Source organism: Tachyglossus aculeatus, chromosome 8, assembly GCF_015852505.1.
Source record: "Tachyglossus aculeatus isolate mTacAcu1 chromosome 8, mTacAcu1.pri, whole genome shotgun sequence".
Classification (NCBI taxonomy): Eukaryota; Metazoa; Chordata; class Mammalia; order Monotremata; family Tachyglossidae; genus Tachyglossus; species Tachyglossus aculeatus.
In genome coordinates, this window is record NC_052073.1 from 3,607,346 (window position 1) to 3,634,213 (window position 26,868).

At 46.0% G+C, this 26,868-nt stretch overlaps 1 protein-coding gene across 1 annotated transcript in view; it reads left to right on the forward strand.

Annotated features, from left to right (window-relative positions):
* Positions 1 to 26,868, forward strand: part of ADAM10 (ADAM metallopeptidase domain 10) — a 158,272-nt gene that overhangs the window by 108,061 nt on the left and 23,343 nt on the right. Inside the window, exons 5-7 of the mRNA XM_038750413.1 lie at positions 23,482 to 23,582; positions 24,825 to 24,974; positions 26,741 to 26,833. Of these exons, the coding sequence (XP_038606341.1) occupies positions 23,482 to 23,582; positions 24,825 to 24,974; positions 26,741 to 26,833 (344 nt within the window). The remainder of the gene's footprint in view (positions 1 to 23,481; positions 23,583 to 24,824; positions 24,975 to 26,740; positions 26,834 to 26,868) is intronic.

The window sequence follows — 26,868 nt, forward strand, 5'->3', positions numbered from 1 at the left end:
TTAGAGAGAACTACATTTGTATGATTTAGCATCTCAATGAGGTCTTATTCATCAGGAAAACAAAAGCCTTTTCAGTCACTGGGGATCATATTGTCAGTGGTTTGGGAGAGAAAATGTCATTGTCCATGTTGAGGGGGCATGTGCAGTCCAGAGAAAATGAACTATTTTGCAAGTTTGAAAGGCAACCCACAAGCTTTCCACCTTGAGTCTGGGTTCCTGCAAGACAGGATTCCGAAGAGGCGGCAGTGATGGAGGCAGACGCGTTAATCACCGATTGCTTTTGGAAACCAGGTTTTCTACATTGAATGTCAGGCTTGCGGATAGAAATGTCATGCTTTGATTGGAATCTAAGTGATAGTACATTAAATATCAAATACGAATTGGCCGTACTATGGTTTTCTCCGCAAATAGGTTTTCGTGGTGCGCCTTTAGGGGGACTGGGATTGTCAGTTTGGAGACAATCAGATGCCAGCTCAGCCCTTTCCTCCCCCCCCCCCCCAACACACACACACACACACACTCACTCACGCCTTCTGCTTCCAGCCTTCCTCTTTTGGATTCTGCGATTACCAACATCTCGAATCTGTACAGCACAGCTCTTGCTCCAAAGTGCACCAATTCTCTCACTGTATTGCTATTATCATGGCATTCGTTAAGTGTTCACTAAGTGGCAGGCACCGTTCCAAGGGCCGAGCACTGTACTAAGCAGTCGTCACAAGATCCCTATAAGAAAAGAGGGAAGGAGAGGCCGGTATGCATAGTCACATTTACAGCTGAGGAAACCAAGGCACGGAAAGGTGAGGAACCTTGGCTTAGAAGCTGGTACTAGAAATGCAGCCCATCCTCCTGTCTCCCCAGGTCTGGGCTGTCTAGTTCCCTATTAAAGAGTGCCTTTCAAATTACCACCCTCTTTATTGCTTTCAGCTAAGATTTCTGATGTGCCTTCTCTTCTTTCGGTTTCCAGTGTTGGCACCTTTTCATTCTTCTCCTCCGGTCCCGAACTTTCCCTTCTTCCCTCCCCGAGGAGCTGGTTCTGGCCCTCAGATCCGCCGCTTAGTCAATAGCATTTGGATTCTTACCGTCAAGAGAGAAACCGTGGGAAGAACACAGGCCTGAGAGTCAGAGGACCTGGGCTCTAATCCCAGCTCCTCCCTTGGCCTGCTGTGTGATCTTGGGCCAGTCACTTCATCTCTCTGGGCCACAGTTTTCTCATCTGGAAAATGGGGATCCGTACCTGTTCTCCTTCTGCCTTAGACTGTGAGTTCCACGTGAAACAGGGACTTTTTCCGACCCAGTTACCTTGTATCCTCCACAGTGCTTAGTACAGTGCTTAGAACAGTGCTTTGCCCATAGTAAGCGCTTAATAAATGCCATCATTATTATTATTATTACAGTGCTTGGGACACAGTAAGCGCCTAACAAAAACCAACATAGCCCACTGTTGTGTAGGGACCGTCTCTATATGTTGCCAACTTGAACTTCCCAAGGGCTTAGTACAGTGCTCTGCACACAGTAAGCGCTCAATAAATACGATTGACTGAATTGAATGAATGAATAAAATGAAAACAGCACTTTACTAAGCACTTGGGAGAGTACAGTAGAATTGGCAGACAGACCCGAGGCCTCTTGGAAACACAGGCTTAAAGCACTGAAACGGCCTCTGACTTGGTGATAGCATGGGGCGATTACCTTTTAAAGCATCTGCTTTCGTCTTATAATGGTGGTATTTGTTAAGCGCTTACTATGTGCAAAGCGCTGTTCTAAGCACTGGGGGGGCTACAAGGTGATCAGGTTGTCCCACTTGGGGCTCACAGTCTTAATTCCCATTTTACAGATGAGGTAACTGAGGCACAGAGAAGTTAAGTGGTTTGCCCAAGGTGTCACAGCTGATGTGGCGGAGCCAGGATTCGAACCCATGACCTCTGACTCCCAAACCCTCGCTCTTTCCACTGAGCCACGCTGCTTCCCCGTCTTGTGTGGAATGGGGGAGTTCCCCCAATTTTCAGTGGTGCTCACCAAACCGAGGTTTAATGAAAACATGCCCTAGAGTGCACACGGAGCCTTCCGTTAAGCGCCTGGGGACAAACTATTTCTTGAGAAGCAGCATGGCCTAGTGGATAGAGCACGGCCCCCAGGAGTCAGAGGACATGGGTTCTAATCTCAGCTCCACCCCTTGTCTGCTGTGTGACCTTGGATAAGTCACTTCACTTCTCAGTGTCTCGTCTGTTAAATGGAGATTAAGGCTGTGAGCCCCATGTGGGACAGGGACTGTGTCCAACCTGATTTGCTGGAATCCACCCAAGTGCTTAGTACAGTGCAGAGCACGTAAATCCAGATTAATCAGGTTGGACACAGTCCCTGTCCCACCAAGGACTCGCAGTAAGAAGGAGAAAAGAGATTGAAACCTCATTTTTTTCAGATTAGGAAACCAAGGCACAGAGAAGTTAAGCAATTTAGAGTGCCGTAATCCCCTAAATGGCACTCTAACCAAAGGGCATAGTGAAGAACCACGTTCTGGTACAGTGGGGTTTTTTGGTAGCTCTCCTCTCTGTTCTTTACAGAATTAAGTGGGCCAAAGCTGTCAATCATTTTAGCTGATGGCGGGATTGTAGCCACAACTATTTAAGTAATCTGTAGTGTGATCTAATGGCAACGGACAAGAATTCCTTAATCAGGACAATAGCACAAAGTGGCCTGAAAGGAAAATGAGAAAATGGTAACAGGAAAACGCAGTTGGATTTCGACACTATATCCTGCAGCAGAGATGCGATCAGAGTTGTAACCAAACATATTACGGATGTAGAAGAGGTAAAGCACTATACTGGTGCAAATGATAATAAAAATAATCATAACTGTGGTATTTGTTAAGTGCTCACTGTGTGCCAGGCACTATATCAAGCGCTGGGGTGGATATAAGCAAATCAGTCCCTGTCCCACATGGGGTTCACAGTCTCAATCCCCATTTTACAGATGAGGTAACTGAGGCCCTGAGAAGTGAAGGGACTTGTCCAAGGGCCCACGGCAGTCATATGGCGGTGCTGAGATTAGAACCTATGACCTTCTGTCTCCCAGGCCCATGCTCTATTCACCATGCCGTGGTGCTCCTTTCCCTCCCCCTTCTCCCTAGAAATGTCAGCTAGGAGGACAAGGCTGGGGGAGGATGAGGTGGAGATTGTCGTTCAGTCGTATTTATTGAGCAGGTACTGTGTACTAATTGTACACTAATTATATGGATTGTCCATGAGGTACTTATTGCTTAACAGAAATGGAGAGTTCTGTGTCATTTGGCTTGACATTGGTACACACATCACTGCACAAAGCCAATTTATCAATCAGTCCATCGTATGTAATGGGTGTTCACTGTGTGCAAGCACTGTACTAAGTGCTTGGGAGAGTATTATTGTTATTATTATGCTATTTGGTAAGCGCTTACTCTATTCCAAGCACTGTTTTAAGTGCTGGGGTTTAGACAAGGTGATGAGGTTGGATACAGTCTCTGTCCCACATGGGGCTCACAGTCTCCCCCTTGTCCCCCTCTCCATCCCCCCATCTTACCTCCTTCCCTTCCCCACAGCACCTGTATATATGTTTGTACATATTTATTACTCTATTTATTTATCTTACTTATACATATCTATTCTATTTATTTTATTTTGAAAGTATGTTTGGTTTTGTTCTCTGTCTCCCCCTTCTAGACTGTGAGCCCGCTGTTGGGTAGGGACTGTCTCTATATGTTGCCAATTTATACTTCCCAAGCGCTTAGTACAGTGCGCTCAATAAATACGATTGATTGATTGATTGATTAATCCCCATTTTGCAGATGAGGTAACCGAGGCACAGAGAAGTTAAGTGACTTACCCAAGGTCACACAGCTGACAGGTGGCGGAGCAGGGATTAGAACCCACAACCTCCGACTCCCAAGCCAAGGGTAGAATAAGACAGAGTTAGTGGACAAGTTTCCTGCCCACAAGGAGCTTACAGTCTAGAGGAATTGATCACTAAATGCCTCCAAGGGAGCTTTGGTCATAAAAGGAAACACTGTTTTTGGAAGTTTCCCGTCTCTAACCCCTCCACTTTTACCCACTGGTAGCAAAGCACGGATCCAAAATTCACTTGGCGACATTCCTCTCTCTGGGCTTGGAGTCCTGTGGCCTGTTGCATGTAAAATTATGCCTGTCCCTTGCATTGCATGCTCAATGAGATGCATATATTATTTGGACGGTCTCCAAATTTTATTCTGCAGAACGGTCAAACACCACACCTCGGGAAGTGATCAGCGTAAGACACCGAAGACACTTTTAAGGTTACATTTATACCCAAGCAATAGTCCCCCCCTCAAAAACACACACGCTCTCTCTCTCTCTCTCTCTCTCTCTCTCTCTCTCTCTCTCTCTCTCTCTCTCTCTCTCTCTCTCTCTCTCTCTCTCTCCAATTGCAAACATAGGCATCTTGATTCTCAGATAAGGTTATCTTAGGCGCCAGGCTAATTGACACCCTCTTAATGGTCAGCAGTGAAATTCAGCCACTACAAAGGAGTCTCTAAACTGGAGGGGAACCGTTTCAACTTTTCGCATTAGCATTTTAAAAGTTCTCTTTTGTCCTCAAAAAGATGTTACTTGGCTCAGGTAAGGCAGTTTCGTTCCACAGCTTTCCACAGTCCTTCATTCTTTCAGTCCTATTTATTGAGTACTTACTGTGTGCTGAGTACTGGACAGAGCATTTGGGAGAGTAAAATACAACAGTAAAACAAATTCCCTGCCCTCAACATGCTTACCAGGGTGGGGGAGACAGGCATTAATACCAAAAAACCTTATAGATTTAATACAAAAAAAACCTTATAATACAAAGAAACCTCTCCCCCTCGTCCTCCTCTCCATCCCCCCATCTTACCTCCTTCCCTTCCCCACAGCACCTGTATATATGTATATATGTTTTTAGACTGTGAGCCCACTATTGGGTAGGGACTGTCTCCATATGTTGCCAACTTGTACTTCCCAAGCGCTTAGTACAGTGCTCTGCACACAGTAAGCGCTCAATAAATACGATTGATGATATGTTTGTACATATTTATTACTCTATTTATTTTACTTGTACATATCTATTCTATTTATTTTATTTTGTTAGTCTGTTTGGTTTTGTTCTCTGTCTCCCCCTTTTAGACTGGGAGCCCACTGTTGGGTAGGGACTGTCTCTATATGTTGCCAACTTGTACTTCCCAAGCGCTTAGTACAGTGCTGTGCACACAGTAAGCGCTCAATAAATACGATTGATTGATTGATTATAGATATCTACGGAAGTGCAGTGGGGCTGGGAAGGGGGAAGGAGAAAGAGCAATCAGGGCGATGCAGAAGAGAGTGGGGGAAGGGGAGGGGGTGCTTAGTCAGGGAAGGCCTCCTGGAGGAGATGGATCTTTAATAGGGCTTCATCTTGACTAACCCAAGTTTTGTGCCTGGCAGGAAGTTGGCTATAACCTGCTTCTTGGAGAACCAAGCTGGGGAAACAAATGCCTTTTTTTGTTTGTTTGTTTGTTTATTTGTTTAGCACTTACTAGGTGTCAGTCACTATACTAAGCACTGGTGTGGATACAATCCAGATAAGGTCTCTGAGGCACAGAGTTAGTGAAGTGACTTGCCCAAGGTCACAGAGCAGACAAGGGGCAGAGCCAGGATTAGAACCCAGGTCCTTCCAACTCCCAGGTCCAGGCTGTGTTCAATAGGCCACGCTGCTTTTTCACCAAAGCCTTTTGGGACACATCCCTGCTGGCTAATTCAGATGCTACTGGGTTGTAATGAAAACTGACATTTTTAGACTGTGAGCCCACTGTTGGGTAGAGACTGTCTCTATATGTTGCCAACTTGTACTTCCCAAGCGCTTAGTACAGTGCTCTGCACACAGTAAGCGCTCAATAAATACGATTGATTTTGACTGTATGCTTTTAGGCCTTACACTTGGATTTATACTCTTTATTCACCCACCCTCAGTTCTACAGCACTTATCTATTTATCTGTAATTCATTTATATTGTCTGCTTCCCCCTCTAATAATAATAATAATAGACAGTAAGCTCATTGTGGGCAGGGAACGTGTGTACCAACTCTGTTATAGCGTACTCTCCCTAGCACTTAGTACAGAGTACTCCACAAGTACAATTCATTGATTGATTTTTAGACTAGCCCAAATGCTTGCCATTTGGGCTTTAGCAGAGTTTAAATTCGATGCTAAGCATTTGTTAGCATTGCAGCGTCACTTAGTGGAAAGAGCACGGGCTTGGAAGTCAGAGGTCATGGGTTCTAATCCCGGCTCCACCACTTGTCAGCTGTGTGACTTTGGGCAAGTCACTTAACTTCTCTGTGCCTGTTATCTCATCTGTAAAAATGGGGATTAAGACTGTGAGCCCCTCGTGGGACAACCTGATAATCTTGTATCTACCCCAGCGCTTAGAACAGTTCTTGGCACACAGTAAGTGCTTAACAAATATTATTATTATTATTACTATTATTATCAAACCATTTCACTAGTAAGTTAAACATTAGTCCTCTGTTTCAACACCACCAAGCCCTTCCTCGAAATTCTGCCCCTGAGGATGGTCAGAACTGAGTTTTCTGAAATCCCCAGTTTTCCTTTTCTCTGAAAAGTTGTATTTCCATATATGATTTTGAAATGTGTTATTTTTGCAACACAGTGATGGTAATAATAATAATAATAATTTTGGTATTTGTTAAGCGCTTACTGTGTGTAAAGCACTGTTCTAAGCGCTGGGAAGGATACAAGGTGTTCAGGTTGTCCCATATGGGGCTCACAGTCTTAATCCCTGTTTGACAGATGAGGTAACTGAGGCACAGAGAAGTTAAGTGACTTGCCTAAAGTCACACAGCTGATAAGAGGCAGAGTGGGGATTTGAACCCATGACCTCTGACTCCTAAGCCCATGCTCTTTCCACTGAGCCACACTGCTTCACAGTGATGTAGGTTAGTATGCACAAGAGTACTATAATGGGTGTTCAGCAGGGTAAGCAGGGGCTTTCTGGCAAAGCTTAGTATAGAAGCTGATGATGTGAAGTTGTGAGGGGTTGGCAGGGGTGGCGAGAAGGGAAGGTTAATGCTTCCATGTGCAGGGCACTGATTAACAATCTTTTCCGGATACGGTGGCCAGAAGGAAATGAAGGCGTGGTGAGAGGGAGGACGAGAGGCAGAGTCCAATTCTGTGGAGACTTGCTTCTCCTCGGTTAGGAAAGCTGAACGGTTTGCCGTTCGGGGACCCGGATTCCGCGGACTCTGCAAAATGGGCTGAGGTCGCTTTTCGGAAGGAAATTTCAGGGGAGTCGACGTCTTTGCCTCGGTTGCGGGGGTCAGGCCGTTGGCCGGACTGGTGTTCCTAACCCTGCCCCGCAGTGACCAGCACCCCAGATTCAGGAGAGGGGTTCACCACCTGACAGCTCGTCTGCGTCTCAGTCTTCTCCGTTGTTAAAAATGCTGTTCTTTCACGGAAATCGAGACCACCTTGTAGCGCTTCCTTCCTATCTGTGCATGCGGGCCTCTTTCAAAGCCCCACTAGCCCAAGGCCAACCTTCCAGGGTCGCTTTCAGCCACTTGCTATTCACTGGGGCCCCAAACCACCTTTTCAGTAATATCTCTCGTTCATTCATTCAGTCGTATTTATTGAGCGCTTACTGTGTGCAGAGCACTGTACTGAGCACTTGGGAAGTACAAGTTGGCAACATATAGAGACGGTCCCTACCCAACAGTGGGCTCACAGTCTAGAAACGGGCTCACAGTCTAAAATCTCTCATTTTGGTGGTATTCACAATAATAATAATAATATCACGCCATTTCTCGTATTCACAATAATAATAATAATATCACGCCACTTCTCTCTCGTAATAACGACTGTGGTATTTGTTAAGCACTTACTGTGTCAGGCATATTTATTGAGCACTTACTGTGTGCAGAGCACTGCACTAAGCACTTGGGAAGTACAAGTTGGCAACATATAGAGACGGTCCCTACCCAACAGTGGGCTCACAGTCTAGAAACGGGCTCACAGTCTAAAATCTCTCATTTTGGTGGTATTCACAATAATAATATCACGCCATTTCTCGTATTCACAAAAATAATGACATCACGCCACTTCTCTCTTGTAATAACGACTGTGGTATTTGTTAAGGACTTACTGTGTCAGGCATGCTTATTGAGCGCTATTGTGTGCAGAGCACGGTACTGAGCGCTTGGAAGAGTACAGTGTAGCGATAAACAGACACATACCCTGCCCACAATGAGCTTATAGTCTAGAGGGGGAGACAGACGTTAATGTAAATAAATAATTTACAGATATGGACATAAGTGTAGGGAGGCTGAGGGTTTTGATAGCTGGTTTACTCCCTTTAGTGGAAGATAGGTGCAGGGAAACGGGAGTGGGAGGAGATGCAGAGAGGATGGGGGTAATTAGTCAATTGTATTCATTGAGTGCTACACATACCCCGCCCACAATGAGCTTACAGTCTAGAGGGGGAGACAGACATTAATGTAAATAAATAATTTACAGATATGGACATAAGCGTAGTGAGGCTGAGGGTTTTGATAGCTAGTTTACCCCCTTCAGTGGAAGATGGGTGCGGGAAACTGGGGAGTGGGAGGAGATACAGAGAGGATGGGGGTAATTAGTCAATCGTATTTATTGAGCGTTGTTGCATATGTACATTCCAGAAAACAATAATAATAGTAATGATGGTATTTGTTAAGAAAAGCACTGTTCTAAGCGCTGCGGGGGATACACAGTGATCAGGCTGTCCCACGTGGGGCTCACAGTCTTAGTCCCCATTTTACAGATAAGGGAACTGAGGCACAGAGAAGTGAAGTGACTTGCCCAAAGTCACACAGCTGACAAGTGGCGGAGACAGGATTAGAACCCATGACCTCTGACTCCCAAGCCCGTGCTCTTTCCACTGAGCCATGTTGCTTCTCCTAAGCTTCCGGAAAGACCCCAAATGTGCTGCCACCATCACAGGGAATGCACAACCGAATGGAACTGTGGATATGTTCGGGTTGGAGTTGCGGCCTGTTCAAAACGTCTCCCTGCTTAAATATGATTTGGATGTTCCTCAGGCTGAAGTAGAGCAGATATATGGGTGGGCAGTGAAAATTTAGGTTTTGCTTAAACTCATCCATGAGTAGTAGCATTGTTTAATTTTTTTTTAGCTGCACAGTGTAGTGAGAAGACTTGACATTCCCAGGCACTTCAATCCAGCAATAACCCCATTTTGTAACTAAAAATAGTGGATTGAAGGATTCGACAACACCCACATTCAGCATTTTACAGGCTTAGAGACACAAGTACTATTATGAATCTCAATCTGGTTTGCAAAAAACAGTTTAATCATGGAAAAACTCATCTCTTTGTTTATAGTTCTCGTGTGGCATTTTTGTTAACTGAAGCTCCTTTACACTAGTCTACTGAGCCTACTAAATTAGTTCGCAATCAGTCACAGCGTCAGTTTTTCGTCATCTCATTTGGGGTTTTAATTTGAAGGAGTAAATGTATTGAAAGGGGCCGATCACTTATTGAGCTTGACGTCGATAGAATCTGCTGATGTTAGAAGTAAGGGTTTCTCCTACCACTCTTCATGAAAAGAGAAACTTGGAGTGAAATTTTGTTTTGAAAATGTTTTTTTCCGGGTATAGATACAATGTTTAGATTCAACTCATAGTGTTTTGAGCTGCTTTGAAAGATCAGTCCACAACAATACAAATTTGAGTTATTTTATGGATATGGCACAAAAAAAAATTCCCTTCAGGGCAGCAGCATGGCTCAATGGAAAGAGCTCGGGCTTGGGAGTCAGAGGTCATGGGTTCTATCCTGGCTCTGCCACTTGTCAACTGTGTGACTTTCAGCAAGTCACTTCACTTCTCTGGGCCTCAGTTACCTCATCTGTAAAATGGGGATTAAGACTGTGAGCCCCACGTGGGACACTCTGATTACCTTGTATCCCCCCTCAGCGCTTAGAACTGTGCTTGGCACATAGCTCTTAACAAATACCATTATTATTATTATTATTATTATAACAATAATAGTACTTGTTAAGTGCTATGTGCCAGGCACTATACTAAGCACTGGAGTAGATACAAGGTAATTACGTTGGACACAGTCCATGTCCAACAATGAGCTCACAATCTTTATCCCCGTTTTATGGATTAGGTAACTGAGGCACAGAGAAGTGCCTCAGAGCCGGGATTAGAACCCAGGTCCTTCTTACTCCCAGGCCCATACTCTATCTACTCATGATGCTGATTTCAAAAGGCAAATCTCATATCTGGACAATTACAGGGTTCATCAAGCGCAGCAAATTTGAAATGGAATATTGAATTTTTGGCAACACAGAGCAACCTGGCATTGAGGTATTTTTGCATCGGAGCCACGAAAACGCATTCCTCTGATTTTTTGAAATGTTTCCTCAGAGGTTCCTCCCCATGGTGATCTTAAGGGCGGTCTAAGATCGGCCACTGTTATGTCCAGTTATAGCCCGGTTTTCTGCATTTCTAGGAATGAGGAAAGCTTTTCCCTCTCCTGCTAATATTTTTCCAGAAAAGCTTCGTCTTATCTTCCCAAGGCACTAGCCTACCCCCTTCTTCTGCTGGAAGGTGGGTGTGTGGTTAATGGGAGTGGGAGGAGATAGAAAGTGAATGGGGGGCAATTAGTCCTATTTATTGAGCGCTTACTGTGTGCAGAGCACTGCACTACACTAAGTTCTTGGGAGGGTACAATATAAAAATAGAACGGACCCATTTCCTGCTCACAGCGAGCTTACAGTCTAGACAGGGAGACAGACATTAATATAAATGAATGACTGGCAGCGCTTAGAACAGTTCTTTGCACATTGTAAGTGCTTAATAAATGCCATTATTATTATTATTATTATATGGACATAAGTGCTGTGGGGCTGGGAGGGGAAATGAATAAAGGGAGCAAGTCAGGGTGATGCAGAAGGGAGTGGGAGAAGAGGAAATGAGGGCTTAGTCAGAGAGCCCTCTTGGAGGAGATGGGCTTTCAATAAGGATTTGAATGGGAGGAAACTGTGCGTCCCACATGGGACAGGGACTGTGTCTAACCCCGTTTGTGTTTATCCACCCCATTGCTTAGTACAGTGCCTGGCACATAGTAAACACTTAACAAATACCACAATTATTAGTATTGTTATTATGATTACTCACTTTAAATGGGGGGGAGAGTCATTTTCTGTTCGATGTGAGGAGAGAGGGCTTTTCAGGCCAGAGGCAGGATGTGGGCAAGAAGTCGGCCGTGAGATAAACGGGATAGAGGTACAGTGAGTAGCTTGGCATTAGAGGAGCAAAGTGTGTAGGCTGGTTGTAGTAGGAGAGTAGCAAGGTGAGGAAGGAGGGGGCATGGTGATTGAGGGCTTTGAAGCCAATTGTCAGGCGTTCCTGTTGGATGCAGTGAAAGATGGGCAACCACCGGAGGTTCTTGAGGAGAGGGGAATCATGACCTGAATGTTTTTGTAGAAAAATGATCTGGGCGTCAGAATGAAATGTGTACTGGAGTCGGGAGGGAAAGGAGGCAAGGAGGTCAACAAGGAGGCTGATACAGCAATCAAGGTGGGATAGGAAAAGTGATTGGATTAATGTGGTAGCTGTTCGGATGGAGAGGAAAGGGTGAATTTTAGCGATTTTGTAAAGGTGGAGTGGACAGGATTTAGTGGTGGGTTGAATGAGAGAGAGGAGTCAAGGATAACACCAGTTGTATGGGTTTGTGAGACGGGAAGGATGATGGTGCCATCTGCGGTGATGAGAAAGTCATGGGGAGGACAGGGTTTGGGTAGGAAGATAAGGAATTCTGTTTAGAGCATGGACGTGGGCATCAGAAGGACCTGGGTTCTAATTCCGGCTCTGCCACTTGTCTGCTGTGTGACCTTGGGTAAGTCACTCAACTTGTGGGCCTCAGTTACCTCATCTGTATAATGGGGATTAAGACTGGGATCCCCATGTTGGACAGGGACTGTGTCCAACCTGATTAGCTTGTATCTATATCAGTATTCAAAACAGTGCCTGGCACATAATAAGCACTTAACAAATACCATAAAAAAATTTGCCCTTCCATTTCTGAGGTTAATTTGCCCTCAGAGGCAGGAAGAGGGGGCTGACAGCCCCGCCCCTTTCTTAGTTTGAATTGGCTCAGACTATCCTTTCTACTCCAGCATGCTCTCCCCCACCCTCAAATAAATTTTCAAAAAAAAAAAAAAGTGAAGTTAAGAACTCACAGTTTTCCTGGCTCTGAGGATGAAATTTCGGGTGTCATTTTCCATTTAAGAAAAATGACATGGCTTTCTCTTTGACTGCCGTGCCCTTGTTTTATTTAATAGGCCGTAGCCTTAGATGCCAGAGTTCAACGAAGCATTCATGGCAGTGCTGTCATTCTGTCAAGAAGCAGCACGGTCTAGTGGATAGGGCCCGGGCTTCAGAGTCAGAAGGACCCGGGTTCTAGCCCTGATTCCACCAATTTTCTGCTGTGTGATCGAAGCAGTGTGGCTCAGTGGAAAGAGCACGGGCTTGGGAGCCAGAGGTCATGGGTTCTAATCCCCACTCCACCACTTGTCAGCTGTGTGACTCTGGGCAAGTCACTTAACTTCTCTGGGCCTCAGTTACCTCATCTATAAAATGGGGATTAAGACTGTGAACCCCACGTGGGGCATCCTGATCACCTTGTTTCCCCCCCAGCGCTTAGAACAGTGTTTCACACATAGCAGGCGCTTAACAAATGCCATTATTATTATTATTATTATTATTATTATTATTAGTCACTTCACTTCTCTGGGCCTCAGTGACCTTCATCTGTAAAATAATAATAATAATGATAATGATGGTATTTGTTAAGTGCTTACAATGTGCCAGGCACTGTACTAAGTGCTGGGGTGGATGCAAGCAAATTGGGTTGGACACAGTCCCCGTCCCATGTGGGGCTCAATCCCCATTTTACAGGTGAGGTATCTGAGGCCCAGAGAAGTGAAGTGACTTGCCCAAGCTCACATAGCAGATAAGCGGCAGAGTCAGGATTAGAACCCATGACCTTCTGATTCCCAGGCCCATACTCCATCCACTACACCAAGCTGCTTCTCCATGTGGGGATTAACTCTGTGAGCGCCATGTGGGACATGGATTGTGACCAACCTGATTTGCTTGCATCTACCCCAGTGCTTAGTACTGTTGCTTGGCCCATAATCAGCGCTTAAGAAATACCATAAAAAAAACACTTAGGTAGTCGCATGTTTTCAGTGGTGATTGACCACTAAGTTTCACTTTCTCTTCGGGCTGAATAACACCAACTCCGGGGAAACTCCAGCACCTGTTTTTCTCCTCAGGCCAATACAAGGGCACCTGGTCGCCCCTCTTGGGTTCTTTCACTTTGACTCTTCTCTTTCAGCGTGGCCTAGTGGAAAGAGCACGGGCTTGGGAGTCAGAGGATCTGGGTTCTAATCCCTGCTCCGCCACTTTTCCGCCGTGTGACCTGGGGCAAGTCACTTCACTTTCCTGGGCTCAGTTACCTCATCTGTAAAATGGGGAGTCAATCCTAGTCCTGCCTACATAGACTGTGAGCGCCCATGTCCAACCTTCTTATGATGTATCTACTCCAGTGCTTAGTAAAATGCTTGGCACGTAGCGAGTAAAGATATTACTATTATGGTTATTATTAATTCAGTTGTATTTATTGAGCGCTTACTGTGTGCAGAGCACTGTATTAAGCGCTTGGAAAGTACAAGTTGGGAACATATAGAGACGGGCCTTACCCAACAGTGGGCTCACAGTCTAGAAGACTGTGAGCTATTAATAACAATAGCTCGCACAATTCAAGTGCTTGATGAATTGTACTTTCCAAGCGCTTATAGTACAGTGCTCTGCACACAGTAAGGGCTCAGTAAATGCGATTGAATGAGTGAATGAATTCTGTCAGTTCCAGTAATGATGCCGGGATGGGATTTTGTAGAAGGTGGTGCCCACCAAATTCCCAGAAAGGGAGGTGAAACCCTCAGATTAGATTTGAGTGACTCAGAGATGTTCAGGGAGAAAATAAAACGTAGCAGGAAGCAACAAGGGCAGAGCAGTCCTCTTATGGAGGAAAAAATAAGCAGCTGTGGAATTGGAGATCACTAGAGAAAGGCCTGTAGTCCTCCGTCCTGCTTGGTAAATGTCAATTAGTTTGGGTTTTTGTGGTTTTTATGTGTTTTTTTTCTATTTGTTAATTGCTTACTATGTACCAGCCACTGTACTAAGCACTGGGTTAGGTATAAACTAATCGGGTTGGACCCAGTCCGTATCCCACACAGGGCTCGTGGTATTAATCTCCATTTTACAGATGAGATAACTAAAGTGCAGAGAAGCTAAATGACTTGCCCGAGGTCACACAGCAGACAAGTGGCAGAGCTGGGATTAGAATTTAGGTCCCTGCAACTCCCACGCCCGTGCTCTATCAACTGGGTCACGCCACGGGCTTGGGAGTCAGAGGTCTTGGGTTCTAATTCTGGCTCTGCCATTTAGCTGTATAACTGTGGGCACGTCACTTAACTTCTCTGTGCCTCAGTTACCTCATCTGTAAAATGGGGATTTAGACTGTGAGCCCCACGTGGGACACCCTGATTACCTTGTAACCTCCCCAGCGCTTAGAACAGTGCTTTGCACATAGTAAGCCCCTAATTAATGCCATTATATTTTAGAGAAGCAACGTGGCTCAGTGGAAAGAGCCCGGGCTTGGGAGTCTGAGGTCATGGGTTCTAATCCCGACTCTGCCCCTTATCGGCTGTGTGACTTTGGGCAAGTCACTTAACTTCCCTGTGCCTCAGTTCCCTAATGTGTAAAATGGGAATTAAGACTGTGAGCCCCACATGGGACAACCTGATCACCTTGTATCACCCCAGCACTTAGAACAGTGCTCTACACATAGTAAGCGCTTAACAAATACCATTATTATTATTATTACTGCAGTGCTTAGAACAGTGCTTGGCACATAGTAAGCACTTAACAAATACCATCATTATTCTCAGCAACAATTTGTTGTGCCTTTGGCAACAATGGGGAGACAGGGGGGTGACAGAGGTGAGTCAGGTAGCAATGTTATGAACAAGACAGGCGTGGCTTGGTAGATCCGAGGAGCAAGGGAATGCACCCGTTGCACCTCGACTCTAAGCTCATTGTGGTCAGGAAACATTTCAACCACCTCTTATTACCAAGACAGAAGTGTACTCAGGGTAGATCTGCAGAGCAAGGGAACATTTCCATCCTCTCAAGGCTGTAAACACATTGTGGGCAGGGAACACATCTACCAACTCTTTATATTGTACTCTCCCAAATGCTTATTACAGTGCTCTTCACGCGGTAAGTGCTCAGTAAATACGATTGATTGCATGTCCCCCTGATTGGAGTGCTCCTCCCACTTAGACTCTGAAGCTTGAGGAATGTAAGAAACTGGAAAAGGGCCAGGGGCAAGCAGCCAATATTTTTAGAAGCGTGAAAAACAGAGATAGGTGAAAAAACATCAGTGTGCTTTGGCCCGAAGGAGGGAAATAATGTAATCCTAGGGTGTCAAATGTTCTCCCCATAGGCTAGGTCAGTTCCAATTAGTAGTAGCATTTATTGAGCCCCCTTTTGGCACCGTGCACTATACTGGGTGCTTGGGAATAATAATAATAATATTAATGATGTTTGTTAAGTGCTTCCTATGTGCCAAGCCCTGTACTAAGCACTGGGGTAGAAGCCAGATACTGAAGACAGACACAGAGTGAAGCTCACAGCTTAAATAAAGGGAGTAGGATTTAATCCCCATTTTACAGAGGAGGAAAATGAGGTCCAGAGAAGTTAGGTGACTTGCCCAAGGTCAGACAACAGACAAGCGGCAGAGGTGGGATTAGAGGCCACGTCCTCCGACTCCCAGGCCTGTATTCTTTCCTCTCATTCATTCATTTCTTCATTCATTCAGTCGTATTTATTGAGCACTTACTGTGTGCAGAGCACTGTACTAAGCGCTTGGGAAGTCCAAGTCGGCAACATATAGAGACGGTCCCTACCCAACGGCGGGCTCACAGTCTAGAAGACTCGACCACGCTGCCTCCCTGGAAGCACAGAATAACTCATGGGGACATGTTTCCCTCATCCATGTGGAGTTTACATTCTAGTGGAGGAGACAAGCATATAACTCTTTACTCATTTCATATGATCTAAATGAATAAATCAAGTGGACAGATGTACAGGAGTGCTGAAGAGAGTGTAAATAAGCTCAAATACAGTGGAACAATCAATCAATCAATCAATCAATCGTATTTATTGAGCGCTTACTATGTGCAGAGCAGTGTACTAAGCGCTTGGGAAGTACAAATTGGCAACACATAGAGACAGTCCCTACCCAACAGTGGGCTCACAGTCTAAAAGGGGGAGACAGAGAACAGAACCAAACATACCAACAAAATAAAATAAATAGGATAGAAATGTACAAGTAAAATAAATAAATAAATAAATAAATAGAGTAATAAATATGTACAACCATATATACATATATACAGGTGTTGTGGGGAAGGGAAGGAGGTAAGATGGGGGGATGGAGAGGGGGACGAGGGGGAGAGGAGGGAAGGGGCTCAGTCTGGGAAGGCCTCCTGGAGGAGGTGAGCTCTCAGCAGGGCCTTGAACAGTAGTTGAGGGAGTGATAGGGTCAGGGTGCCGGGAAATTAGCCAATCGTATTTATTGAGCAGTTACTGTGTACAGAGCACTGTACTAAGTGCTTGGGAGAGTACTATAGAATAATATAACAGACATATTCCCTGCCCACAACGAGATTATGGTTACGCACCCGCCCCGACAAGGATACACCTAGGCCAGAAGGCCTTCCCTGATGACTCGGTCCTCATTTCCTCTTCTCCCACTCCCTTCTGTGACACTCTTCCACTTAGATATGATCCCTTTATTCACTCCTCCCTCGTCCCCACAGCACTTGATATCCGTAATTTCTCTATTTCTATTAATGTTTGTCTCCTGCTCTAGACCGTAAGCTTGTCACGAGCAGGGAACCGTGTCTACCAACTCTTGTTATATTGTACTCTAACCAGTGATCTGCACACAGTGAGCGCTCATTAAATTCCTTTGATAGATTTATTAATCAGCGAAGGCTCTTTGGAGGTGGAATTTTAGGAGGGATTTGAATGCCGGAAAAGCTGATCTCTGTCTGATTCTTTCTGTATCCCAACATTGGTCCTTGGGGACTTTAATGTCCACGTAGATATTCCTGACGACCCTTCTGCTGCCTGCTTTCTATCACTCCTCAACTCCACCAACCTCCAGCTCCACCCCAACTCTCACACTCGCCATCTTGGGCACACACGTGATCTCATCTCTAGCCACTGCACAATCTCCATCTTCACCATCTCTGAAATCCCTGTATCTGACCATAACCTCGCCTGCCTTCTTTCCCACAAACCTCCTCCCCGCAAATCTCTGCCGTTCTTCCACAGAGACTCCCGATCTTTGATCCCATCCAATTTTCTCAAGGCATCATACCCCCTTTAGCCTCCGTACCCAAACTACCCCTCCCTTGATGACTAAATTGGCTCCCTCAACAACACCCTCTCTGCTGACCTCAACACACTCGCTCCCCTATCTCTCTGTGGATCCTGGTTCCACTAACCCACAGCCCTGGATGACCTCCACAATGCTCTTCCTTCTCATCTGTGCATGAGTTGGAGAGCACTGAGGGGGGAAATCTAGATATCAGGCCATCTTCGTCAACCTCAAGTTCATCCTTACGTGCTTTAACTCTGCCCAGCAGAATTATTTCTCTGTCCTTATGGACACCCATGCACATTACCCTTGCCAGCTGTCCCACCTCAAACCTCCTGTCGCCTCCTCCAACTCCCGCCTTCCCCTATCCCTTTCCCTTAGTGACCTGGCTACCTACTTTATTGAAAAAATTGAGACTGTGAGGTGTGATCTCCCTAAAATCTCCCCTGCTTCTCTCCAGTCCCTCCCTCCTCCTGCCCCTTCTTCAACTCTCCCATCTTTCCCAGCAGTATCTTAAGAGGAGATCTCCTGCCCTCTCTCAGAATCCATCCCTTCTACCTACGCATCCGATCCCATCATTTTGCACTTTTTCAAAACACTTGCCCCCTCCCTTCTTCCCTACCCAGACAGCCATCTTCAACTGTTCACTCTCCAGTGGTTTCTTCCCCACTGCTTTCAAACATGCTCATGTCTTCCCTATCATAAAAATAACCCCTCCCTTGACCCCATGGCTCCCTCCAGTTATCATCCCATCGTTCCATTCCTTTCCAAACTCCATGAGCAAGTTGCCTACACCTTCTGTCTCAAGTTCCTCTCCCCCAATTCCCTCCTTGACCCTGTCCAATCTGGCTTCCGTCCCCTTAGTGCACAGAAACCACCTTCTCAAAGGTCACAGATGATCTCCTGACGTGGTGGAGATTTTGTTTGATCTGAGGAGACACAAGAAACCAATGAAGGGTTGAGGAGAGGAGCAGTGTGGTTCAAGTGATGCTCATAGTCTGTAGAATATTTTTTTTTAAACCTCAGAACTTGAAACAAACAAATAAAAAAAAGCCCTCAAAATCCCTCAGCTGTGCCCTCCATGGGCACTTGGGGGTGGAAGGAGTGAGGGGAATGAGAGAAAAGTGGTTTCCAATGGCTGGAGAAGCAGCATGGGCTAGTGGAAAGAGCCCGGGCCTGGGAATCAGAGGACCTGGGTTCTCATTCCGGCTCTGTCACTTGTGTGCTGTTTGACCTTGGGTAAGTCACTTAAATTGTGTGTTTCAATTCTCCTTTTCCCCCTACCTAGACTGTGAACCCCATGCGGGACAGGGACTGTTTCCAACTTAATTAACTTATGTCTACACTGGCATGATTTGCCTGTATCTACCCCAGCATTCAGTACAGTGTCTGGTACATAGTACATGCTTAACAAATATTACTATTATTATTGTTGTTGTTGTTGTTTGTAACACCCTTGGAATAGCAACAGAGGCCACGTTACCGCCTCTGGTGATGGCAGAGTAGATAGAAGGCACTGAGGCCCTCCCTCTGCCCATCCGCCAAGCTAGCTCTCTTCCTCCCTTCAAGGCCCTGCTGAGAGCTCACCTCCTCCAGGAGGCCTTCCCAGACTGAGCCCCTTCCTTCCTCTCCCCCTTGTCCCCCTCTCCATGCCCCCCATCTTACCTCCTTCCCTTCCCCACAGCACTTGTATATATGTATATATGTTTGTACATATTTATTACTCTATTTATTTAGTTATTTTACTTGTACATATCTATCCTATTTATTTTATTTTATTAGTATGTTTGGTTTTGTTCTCTGTCTCCCCCTTTTAGACTGTGAGCCCACTGTTGGGTAGGGACTGTCCCTATATGTTGCCAATTTGTACTTCCCAAGCGCTTAGTACAGTGCTCTGCACATAGTAAGCGCTCAATAAATACAATTGATGATGATGAGGAGGAGGAGGAGGTGCAAAGTGTAGGCCCCTGGCCTTCAAATAACTTTTCACTGGTTGACCTGAGGAATCACAAACCAGTAGCATTCCCTGAACTCTTACTATGTGCACTGCTCAGTGACAACGCGGCAAAAAAAAAAAAAAAAGAAAATCAAGATGAGAAGCAGTGTGGCTTAGTGGAATGGGCACGGGCTTGGGAGTCAGAGGTCGTGGGTTCTAATGAATCAATCAGTCATATTTATTGAGCGCTTGCTGTGTGCAGAGCACTGTACTAAGCGCTTGGGAAGTACAAGTTGGCAACATATAGAGACAGTCCCTACCCAACAGTGGGCTCACAGTCTAAAAGGGGGTGACAGAGAACAAAACCAAACATACTAACAAAATAAAATAAATAGAATAGATATGTACAAGTAAAATACATAAATAAATAAACAGAGTAATAAATATGTACATACATATATACAGGATGCCGGTTCTGCCACTTGTCAGCTGTGTGACTTTGGGCAAGTCACTTCATTTCTCTGTGCCTCAGTTACCTCATCTGTAAAATGGGGATTGAGACTGTGAGCGCCATGTGGGGACAACCTGATAACCTTTTATCTACCCCGGTGCTTAGAACAGTGCTTGACACATAGTAAGCGCTTAACAAACACCATTGTTATTATTATTATGGCATTTATTAAGCACTTACTATGTGCAAAGCACTGTTCTAAGTGCTGGGGAGATTACAGGGTGATCAGGTTGTCCCACGGGGGGGCTCACAGTCTTAATCCCCATTTTACAGATGAGGGAACTGAGGCGCAGAGAAGTGAAGTGACTTGCCCAAAGTCACACAGCTGACAATTGGCGGAGCTTTATTATTACTAAGACAGCATGTACCCATCCCAGGCCCAAATCCCACAAACAGGATGTTTGGGACTGGGGGCGACAAGGGGTGGGAGGGTTGGGAAGAAGGGGAGGTTGAAGAGAGGCCCTTAGATGCCTCCTGTAGACTCTAAGCTCCTTGTGGGCAGGGAATGTGTCTCCCAGGCGCTTAGTACAGTGGTATGCACACAGAAAGCAGTCAGGAAATATTGTTGATTGATTCTCTCACTGTTCCCAAGTGAGTGTTTCTCTCCCTTGGGTGGGGTTCTGTTGAGGGCTTGGCGTGTGAAAACCACAGCCTGCGTTTCAAGACACTTGAAAGGAGAAGTGTCGCGACTCTAGAAATAAAAGTCAGGCAGAGGGGGAACAGGATCAGACAAGAGCAATTTCTAAAACTGGCTGAGGCCTGTGAAAACTTTAAGGAATTTTTTTCCTTCCTTTCACTTTTCAGCATTAGCACCTGATATCTCCCTGTTTCTGGTTTTTCCCATATCTGCTCCTTTATCCTCTGAGTGAGTGAATTAATGGGATTTATTGAGCACCTGCTGAAAGTGGAACACCATACTGTGAGCCCACTGTTTTTAGACTGTGAGCCCACTGTTGGGTAGGGACTGTCTCTATATGTTGCCAAGTTGTACTTCCCAAGCGCTTAGTACAGTGCTCTGCACACAGTAAGCGCTCAATAAATGCGATTGATGATGATGATGATGATGCACCGAGGAGAGCATAGCAAAAGTGAGATACACCTTCCCTGCCTTTAAGGGGCTCACCTCCCTCAATTTCTTCTGTCCTCCTCTGGCAACCTCCCTCTCCTTACATTTTTTTTTTAATGGCATTTGTTAAGTGCTTACTATGTGTCAGGCACCGTACTGAGTGCTGGGGTAGATACAGGGAAATCGGGTTGGACACAGCCTCTGTCGCCGCTGGGGCTTCAATCTTAATCCCCATTTTACCGATAAGGTAACTAAAGCATAGAGAGGTGAAATGACTTGCCCCAGGTCTCACAGCGGCCGAGCCAGGATTAGAACCCACATCCTGGGACTCAGGCCCGTGCTCTATCCACTAGACCACACTTCTGTTATTTTGTATTTCAAAGAATAATAATAATCAGTGTCTAAGCACCTGCTATGTGCCAAACTATGTACTAAGCACTGGGGTAGATACAAGCTAATCAGGTCCCACGTGGGGTTCACATTCTAAGTAGGAGGGTGCACAGGGATTGAATCCCCATTTTGCCGATGAGGGAGATAATCAAAGCCTTATATTGAATATTCCCAAAACTTGATGAGGCCCAGAACTCTGTGTGTGCTATTATGGTCATTCCAAAATGCCAGAGTTTTTAAAATTGTTTTTATGGTACTTGTTGTGGGCTTATTATGTGCCAGGCACTGTACTAAGCACTGGGGTAGATCAATCAATCAATCAATCGTATTTATTGAGTGCTTACTATGTGCAGAGCACTGTACTAAGTGCTTGGGAAGTACAAATTGGCAACATATAGAGACAGTCCCTACCCAACAGTGGGCTCGCAGTCTAAAAGGAGGAGACAGAGAACAAAACCAAACATACTAACAAAATAAAATAAATAGAATAGATATGTACAAGTAAAATAAATAAATAAATAGAGTAATAAATATGTACAACCATATATACATATATACAGGTGCTGTGGGGAAGGGAAGGAGGTAAGATGGGGGGGATGGAATCAGTTTGGACACAGTCCACGTCCTCCGGGGGGGCTCACAGTCTTCACCCCCGTTTTACAGATGAGGTCACTGAGGCCCAGAGAAGTGAAGTGACTTCCCCCAAATCACACAACAGACACGTGATGGAGCTGGGATAAAACCACAGGCCCTTCTGACTCCCCAGCTCGTGCTCTGTCCATTCAGTCATACTGCCTCTCTGTTGTACTCTACCAAGTGCTTACTACATTCCTCTGCAGACAGTAAGTGCCTCATCAATACCACTGATCATCATCAATCGTATTTATTGAGCGCTTACTGTGTGCAGAAGCGCTTGGGAAGTACAAGTTGGCAACATATAGAGACAGTCCCTACCCAACAGTGGGCTCACAGTCTAGAAGGGGGAGTCGATCGGTGTACTAAAGCACTGTGCTAAGCGCTTGCCAGGAAGCGAGCTATCTCTGGATCGGTGTCCACGCGATCAAGTCCTCGCCAGGACGTTGGATCCAAAATTCCCTGGGGTGGGAGCTGTTCTTGCCGCAGCCCCCAGCCCCTTTCCTCGAGCTCCTCCTAAATCGGGGGCATCCGGGAATGGATGGGGCGGCCTTTTGTCCTCGAGGGGCTTTGGGCGTGGAGACCCCCCACCCACTCCCAGGATGAATCAGGTCAGCTCCACTGTTTGTGTCCTGCACAGCCTCACGGGGGGAGGTTGCCACAGGGTACGGGACGAAACCATCAGCTCATCACCTCGGGCCCCCACCCCAGGGTCTGACACCCCGGTGTCCCCACCGCTGGCCCGGGGGGAGGACCGGGGACAGTCTAGAGAGTGAAATAGAGCCTCTCACATGGACAAAACCCAGAGTTTCCGCCCCCCTCATCCCAACCCCAGGCTCTTGAAGACCAAGTGGAAGCAATGCTTGCCCTTTGACCGACTTTGCAGCTGTGGCAAATAGGAAAATTATCATTCATAGTATTAACTGTTATCTGAAAATGGGGGAGAAATAGAATTCTGGCGTGTGTGGCTCCACTTAGTAAAGTTTGCCAATAAGATTTCATGTCGACATGTTTTTGTGGGGTTCGTGGTTCTTAGGAGGTGAGATCCTGGAAGCTGTGTCTGTAAACTCTGTTTCAGGTTAAACGTTAAAGGCATTATTCGGATGTGTTTGAATATTGAAATGAAAAACTCTCCTTTGGCATCAAATCCTTCTCACGGATAGATTTTACATGAAAGAACCAAGTCTACATGGAAATGAAATACGGGAACGGTCTTGTTTTCGAGCTCTCAAACATCCAAGTGTACCTGGAGATTCCAGCTCCGTTTAGGGAAGAATCAAGGAAGCAGCAGGGGTCAAGCACCCTAACTGATCACTTCTCTCTCATGGGCCAAAATAAACCCGTGTCAATATTCCCCGGCTCCGCCATCAAAGTGACAGGACATTCCTTTCTTGTGTTTTAGAATATCCTCACAAGTATGGGCCACAAGGAGGCTGTGCTGATCATTCCGTGTTTGAGAGGATGAGGAAATACCAGATGACGGGCATAGAGGAAGCCACACAGGTATAGTAGGGAATCGGATATTGGGCCCCCAAAGAGGAATGGGACGTGTTCAGGCGCATCTATATGTCTAGATTTGCATGGATGACTTAAAAGTTGACATGATCTTTTGCGTTTGATGGTTTCTCCTTCCTGGCCTTTGTTTTTTTCTGATCACAGCAGATTTTTGTTTTTGGTGTTATTTTCTCCTGTGTAAATTTTGTAAGACAGCATTCATTCATTCAATCATATTTATGGAGCGCTTACTGTGTGCAGAACACTGTCCTAACAATAACTTTAAGGAAAATGCAAGATTATTTTTAAATGATATTTGTTAAGCAATTCCTCTGTGCTAGGCACGGTAATAATAATAATTATTATTATGGTATTGGTTAAGTGCTTACTATGTGCCAAGCACTGTTTTAAGCACTAGGGTAGATACAGGGTAATCAGGTTGTCCCACATGGGGCTCACACTTTTAATCCCCATTTTACCGATGAGGTAACTGAGGCACAGAGAAGTGAAATGACTCACCCAAGGTCACACGGCAGACAAATGGCAGAGCCGGGATTAGAACCCAGGTCCTTCTGACTCTCAGGCCTGTGCTCTGTCCATAAAGCCACGAGGCTTCTGTGCCTCACGCATTCCATTTTCTTCGTCTCACTTGTGTGCCAACTTTGGGGGGCTTGGGCGGAGGGGAGCTTCCTGTTATGTTGACATCTTTCCATTCTGGGGAGACCCTTTGGTGGGGCAGACTACCCAGGCTCCTTGGCCTTCACTACATAGCCACCGCTACCCTTGATGTGTTATAAGGGAAAGTGGGATGAAATTGCAATTACTTGAAACTCTTCCATTAATTTGAACGTTGGGTCACATCTTCATTTTAATCAGAATTCATCACTTAATTAACCTGAGCCTAGAGGAAGATTAGGTGTAGGGAGCGAAAGAAAATTCTGGAGGGATATGAAATATGTGTAGCTATGTATATACCTTCAAACTATGTATTTTAAATTATGTGTTTATATTAATGTATGTCCCCCCTCTAGACTGTGAACTCACCTTGGGTAGGAAACGTGTCTGCCCACTCTGTGGGGTGTTCTCCCAGGCGCATAGTACAGTGCTGTGCACATAGTAAGCACTCAATGCCATTGATTGATTGATTCATTGATTAAAATCTGGAGATATAGCTCTCTGGGGGGGTGAAATACCAATATATCACGATTTCACGTGTGGAATTAAAAAAGCGAGTGACTCCTTCGTCCGCAGAAACCTTACGAAGAACGTGTCACGAAAGGTCCCGAACTGTTGAGGAAAAAGCGTGCCGCTTCAGCTGAAAAAAACACGTGTCAGCTTTACATTCAGACAGACCATCTCTTCTTCAAGTACTACGGAACCCGGGAAGCCGTGATTGCTCAGGTATCGGTATCTTCCAGACTACCTCTCTCCCTATATCTCCCTAGAGATATAGGTAGGGTAGGGATTGTCTCTGTTGCCGAATTGTACTGTCCAAGCGCTTAGTACAGTGCTCTCTGCACAGTAAGCGCTCAATAAATGCGATTGAATGAATATTGGTAGAGTCTCCCAAAGCCTGTGCCGGACTTATTTACTGCTTCTCAGTCCCATGGCTGAACCTGTGCGGTTTATCGACAACCCGTTAAAACGCGAGAGAAGCGCGGTAACAGTCGGGGTCGAAACACGCAGGCTCGAAACTTGGAGAAAGCACTCCCAGAAAATGGGGTCCCGTGGGAAGGATGGGGCAGGCAGGGTTGGGGGGCCTGGGGAAAATAGGGTTGGGAGTCCTCTACAACTGGGCCCTTCTGGAGTACACAGTCAATCAATCAGTCGTATTTATTGAGCGCTTACTGTGTGCAAAGCACAGTCCTGGGTGATGCTGGCTGCTTCCAGACAGTGAAACCCGGAAGGCCTCGGGGCCACGGTGCTGTGAAAGTGGGGCAACCCTTCCCTGTCCTGGTTGTTGTTGCCACGAGTTTCTCTGGCAGGGCCGTGCCCCTGCCCTCCGGGGATAAGACGGGTTGAGGCACGAGGCCCTTCAGCCGCATGGGACCGGTGCCAGTGAACTGGTCTGACTGGCTGGGCAATAGTCCCCGGCCTCAAGGAGCTGTCGCTTTAGGGTTCCAGCTGTTGTTGTTTTCCCCGGCCCGGATCCCTCCAGGGCAAGCGGTCTCTGCCAGAACAGCTCCAGCGGAGACGAGTGCCCCTGGAAAAGTCCGGATGACTGTGTCAGGGAAAGCATCCTCTAGAATCCTGGAATGTTCAATTGTTTGGTCCACAGGTTCTCGGCAGTCTCGGCTGGGAAGCCTGGGTTGGGGAGGGGAGGAGGGCCGGAAAAGTAGAGACAGAGACGGAGACAGGCAGACAGACACAGGGACAGGCAGGCAGACAGACCCAGACACACGCAGGCAGACAGAGGTACAGGAAGAGAGGACACAGAGAGAGAGAGAGGACCGGTAGACAGAGAGATAGAGAGAAGAGACAGAAACAGAGAGTGGACAGAGAGGGAAAGAACAGACACTCTGAAGGTGGGTTTGAACCGTGAACTGTGAACTTGATCATTCTCATCCCCCATCAGTGTGGCTTTGTCTTGGAAAAGGATTGGTTTTTAAACCTATAATAAACTACACAAAATGAAAACCTTTATCCATTCTGGAATTTGTGATTAGGAGTGCTCGCCTATGCACTTGGACCCGTACTTTTTAAGTGCTTGATTTTCACTGCATTCTCATTCCCACAGCACTTATGTCCCTGTCTGTAATGTCTGTCTCCCCCTTTAGACTGTAAGCTTTTTGTGGGTAGGGATCGTGTCTCCCAACACTGTTAATAATGATAGCATTTATTAAGCACTTACTATGTGCAAAGCACTGTTCTAAGCGCTGGGGAGGTTACAAGGTGATCAGGTTGTCCCATGGGGGGCTCACAGTCTTCATCCCCATTTTACAGATGAGGGAACTGAGGCCCAGAGAAGTCAAGTGACTTGCCCAAAGTCACACAGCTGACAAGTGGTGGAGCCGGGATGTTGTATTGTCTGTTGTATTGTCTTCTCCTAAATGCGTAGCGCAGTGCCCCGCACTCGGTAAACGCTTAGTATCATTGATCGATTGATTTCTGGGTCTTCGTTAAACCGTCCTTGATGCCTTTGCGGCTGTTGGTTTTTGCCTCAACAGATCTCCAGTCACGTGAAAGCAATCGATACAATTTATCAGTCAACCGACTTCTCAGGGATCCGTAACATCAGCTTCATGGTCAAACGAATAAAGGTAAGGAGTATGGCTGGAGCTGGATCTTTTCTCAA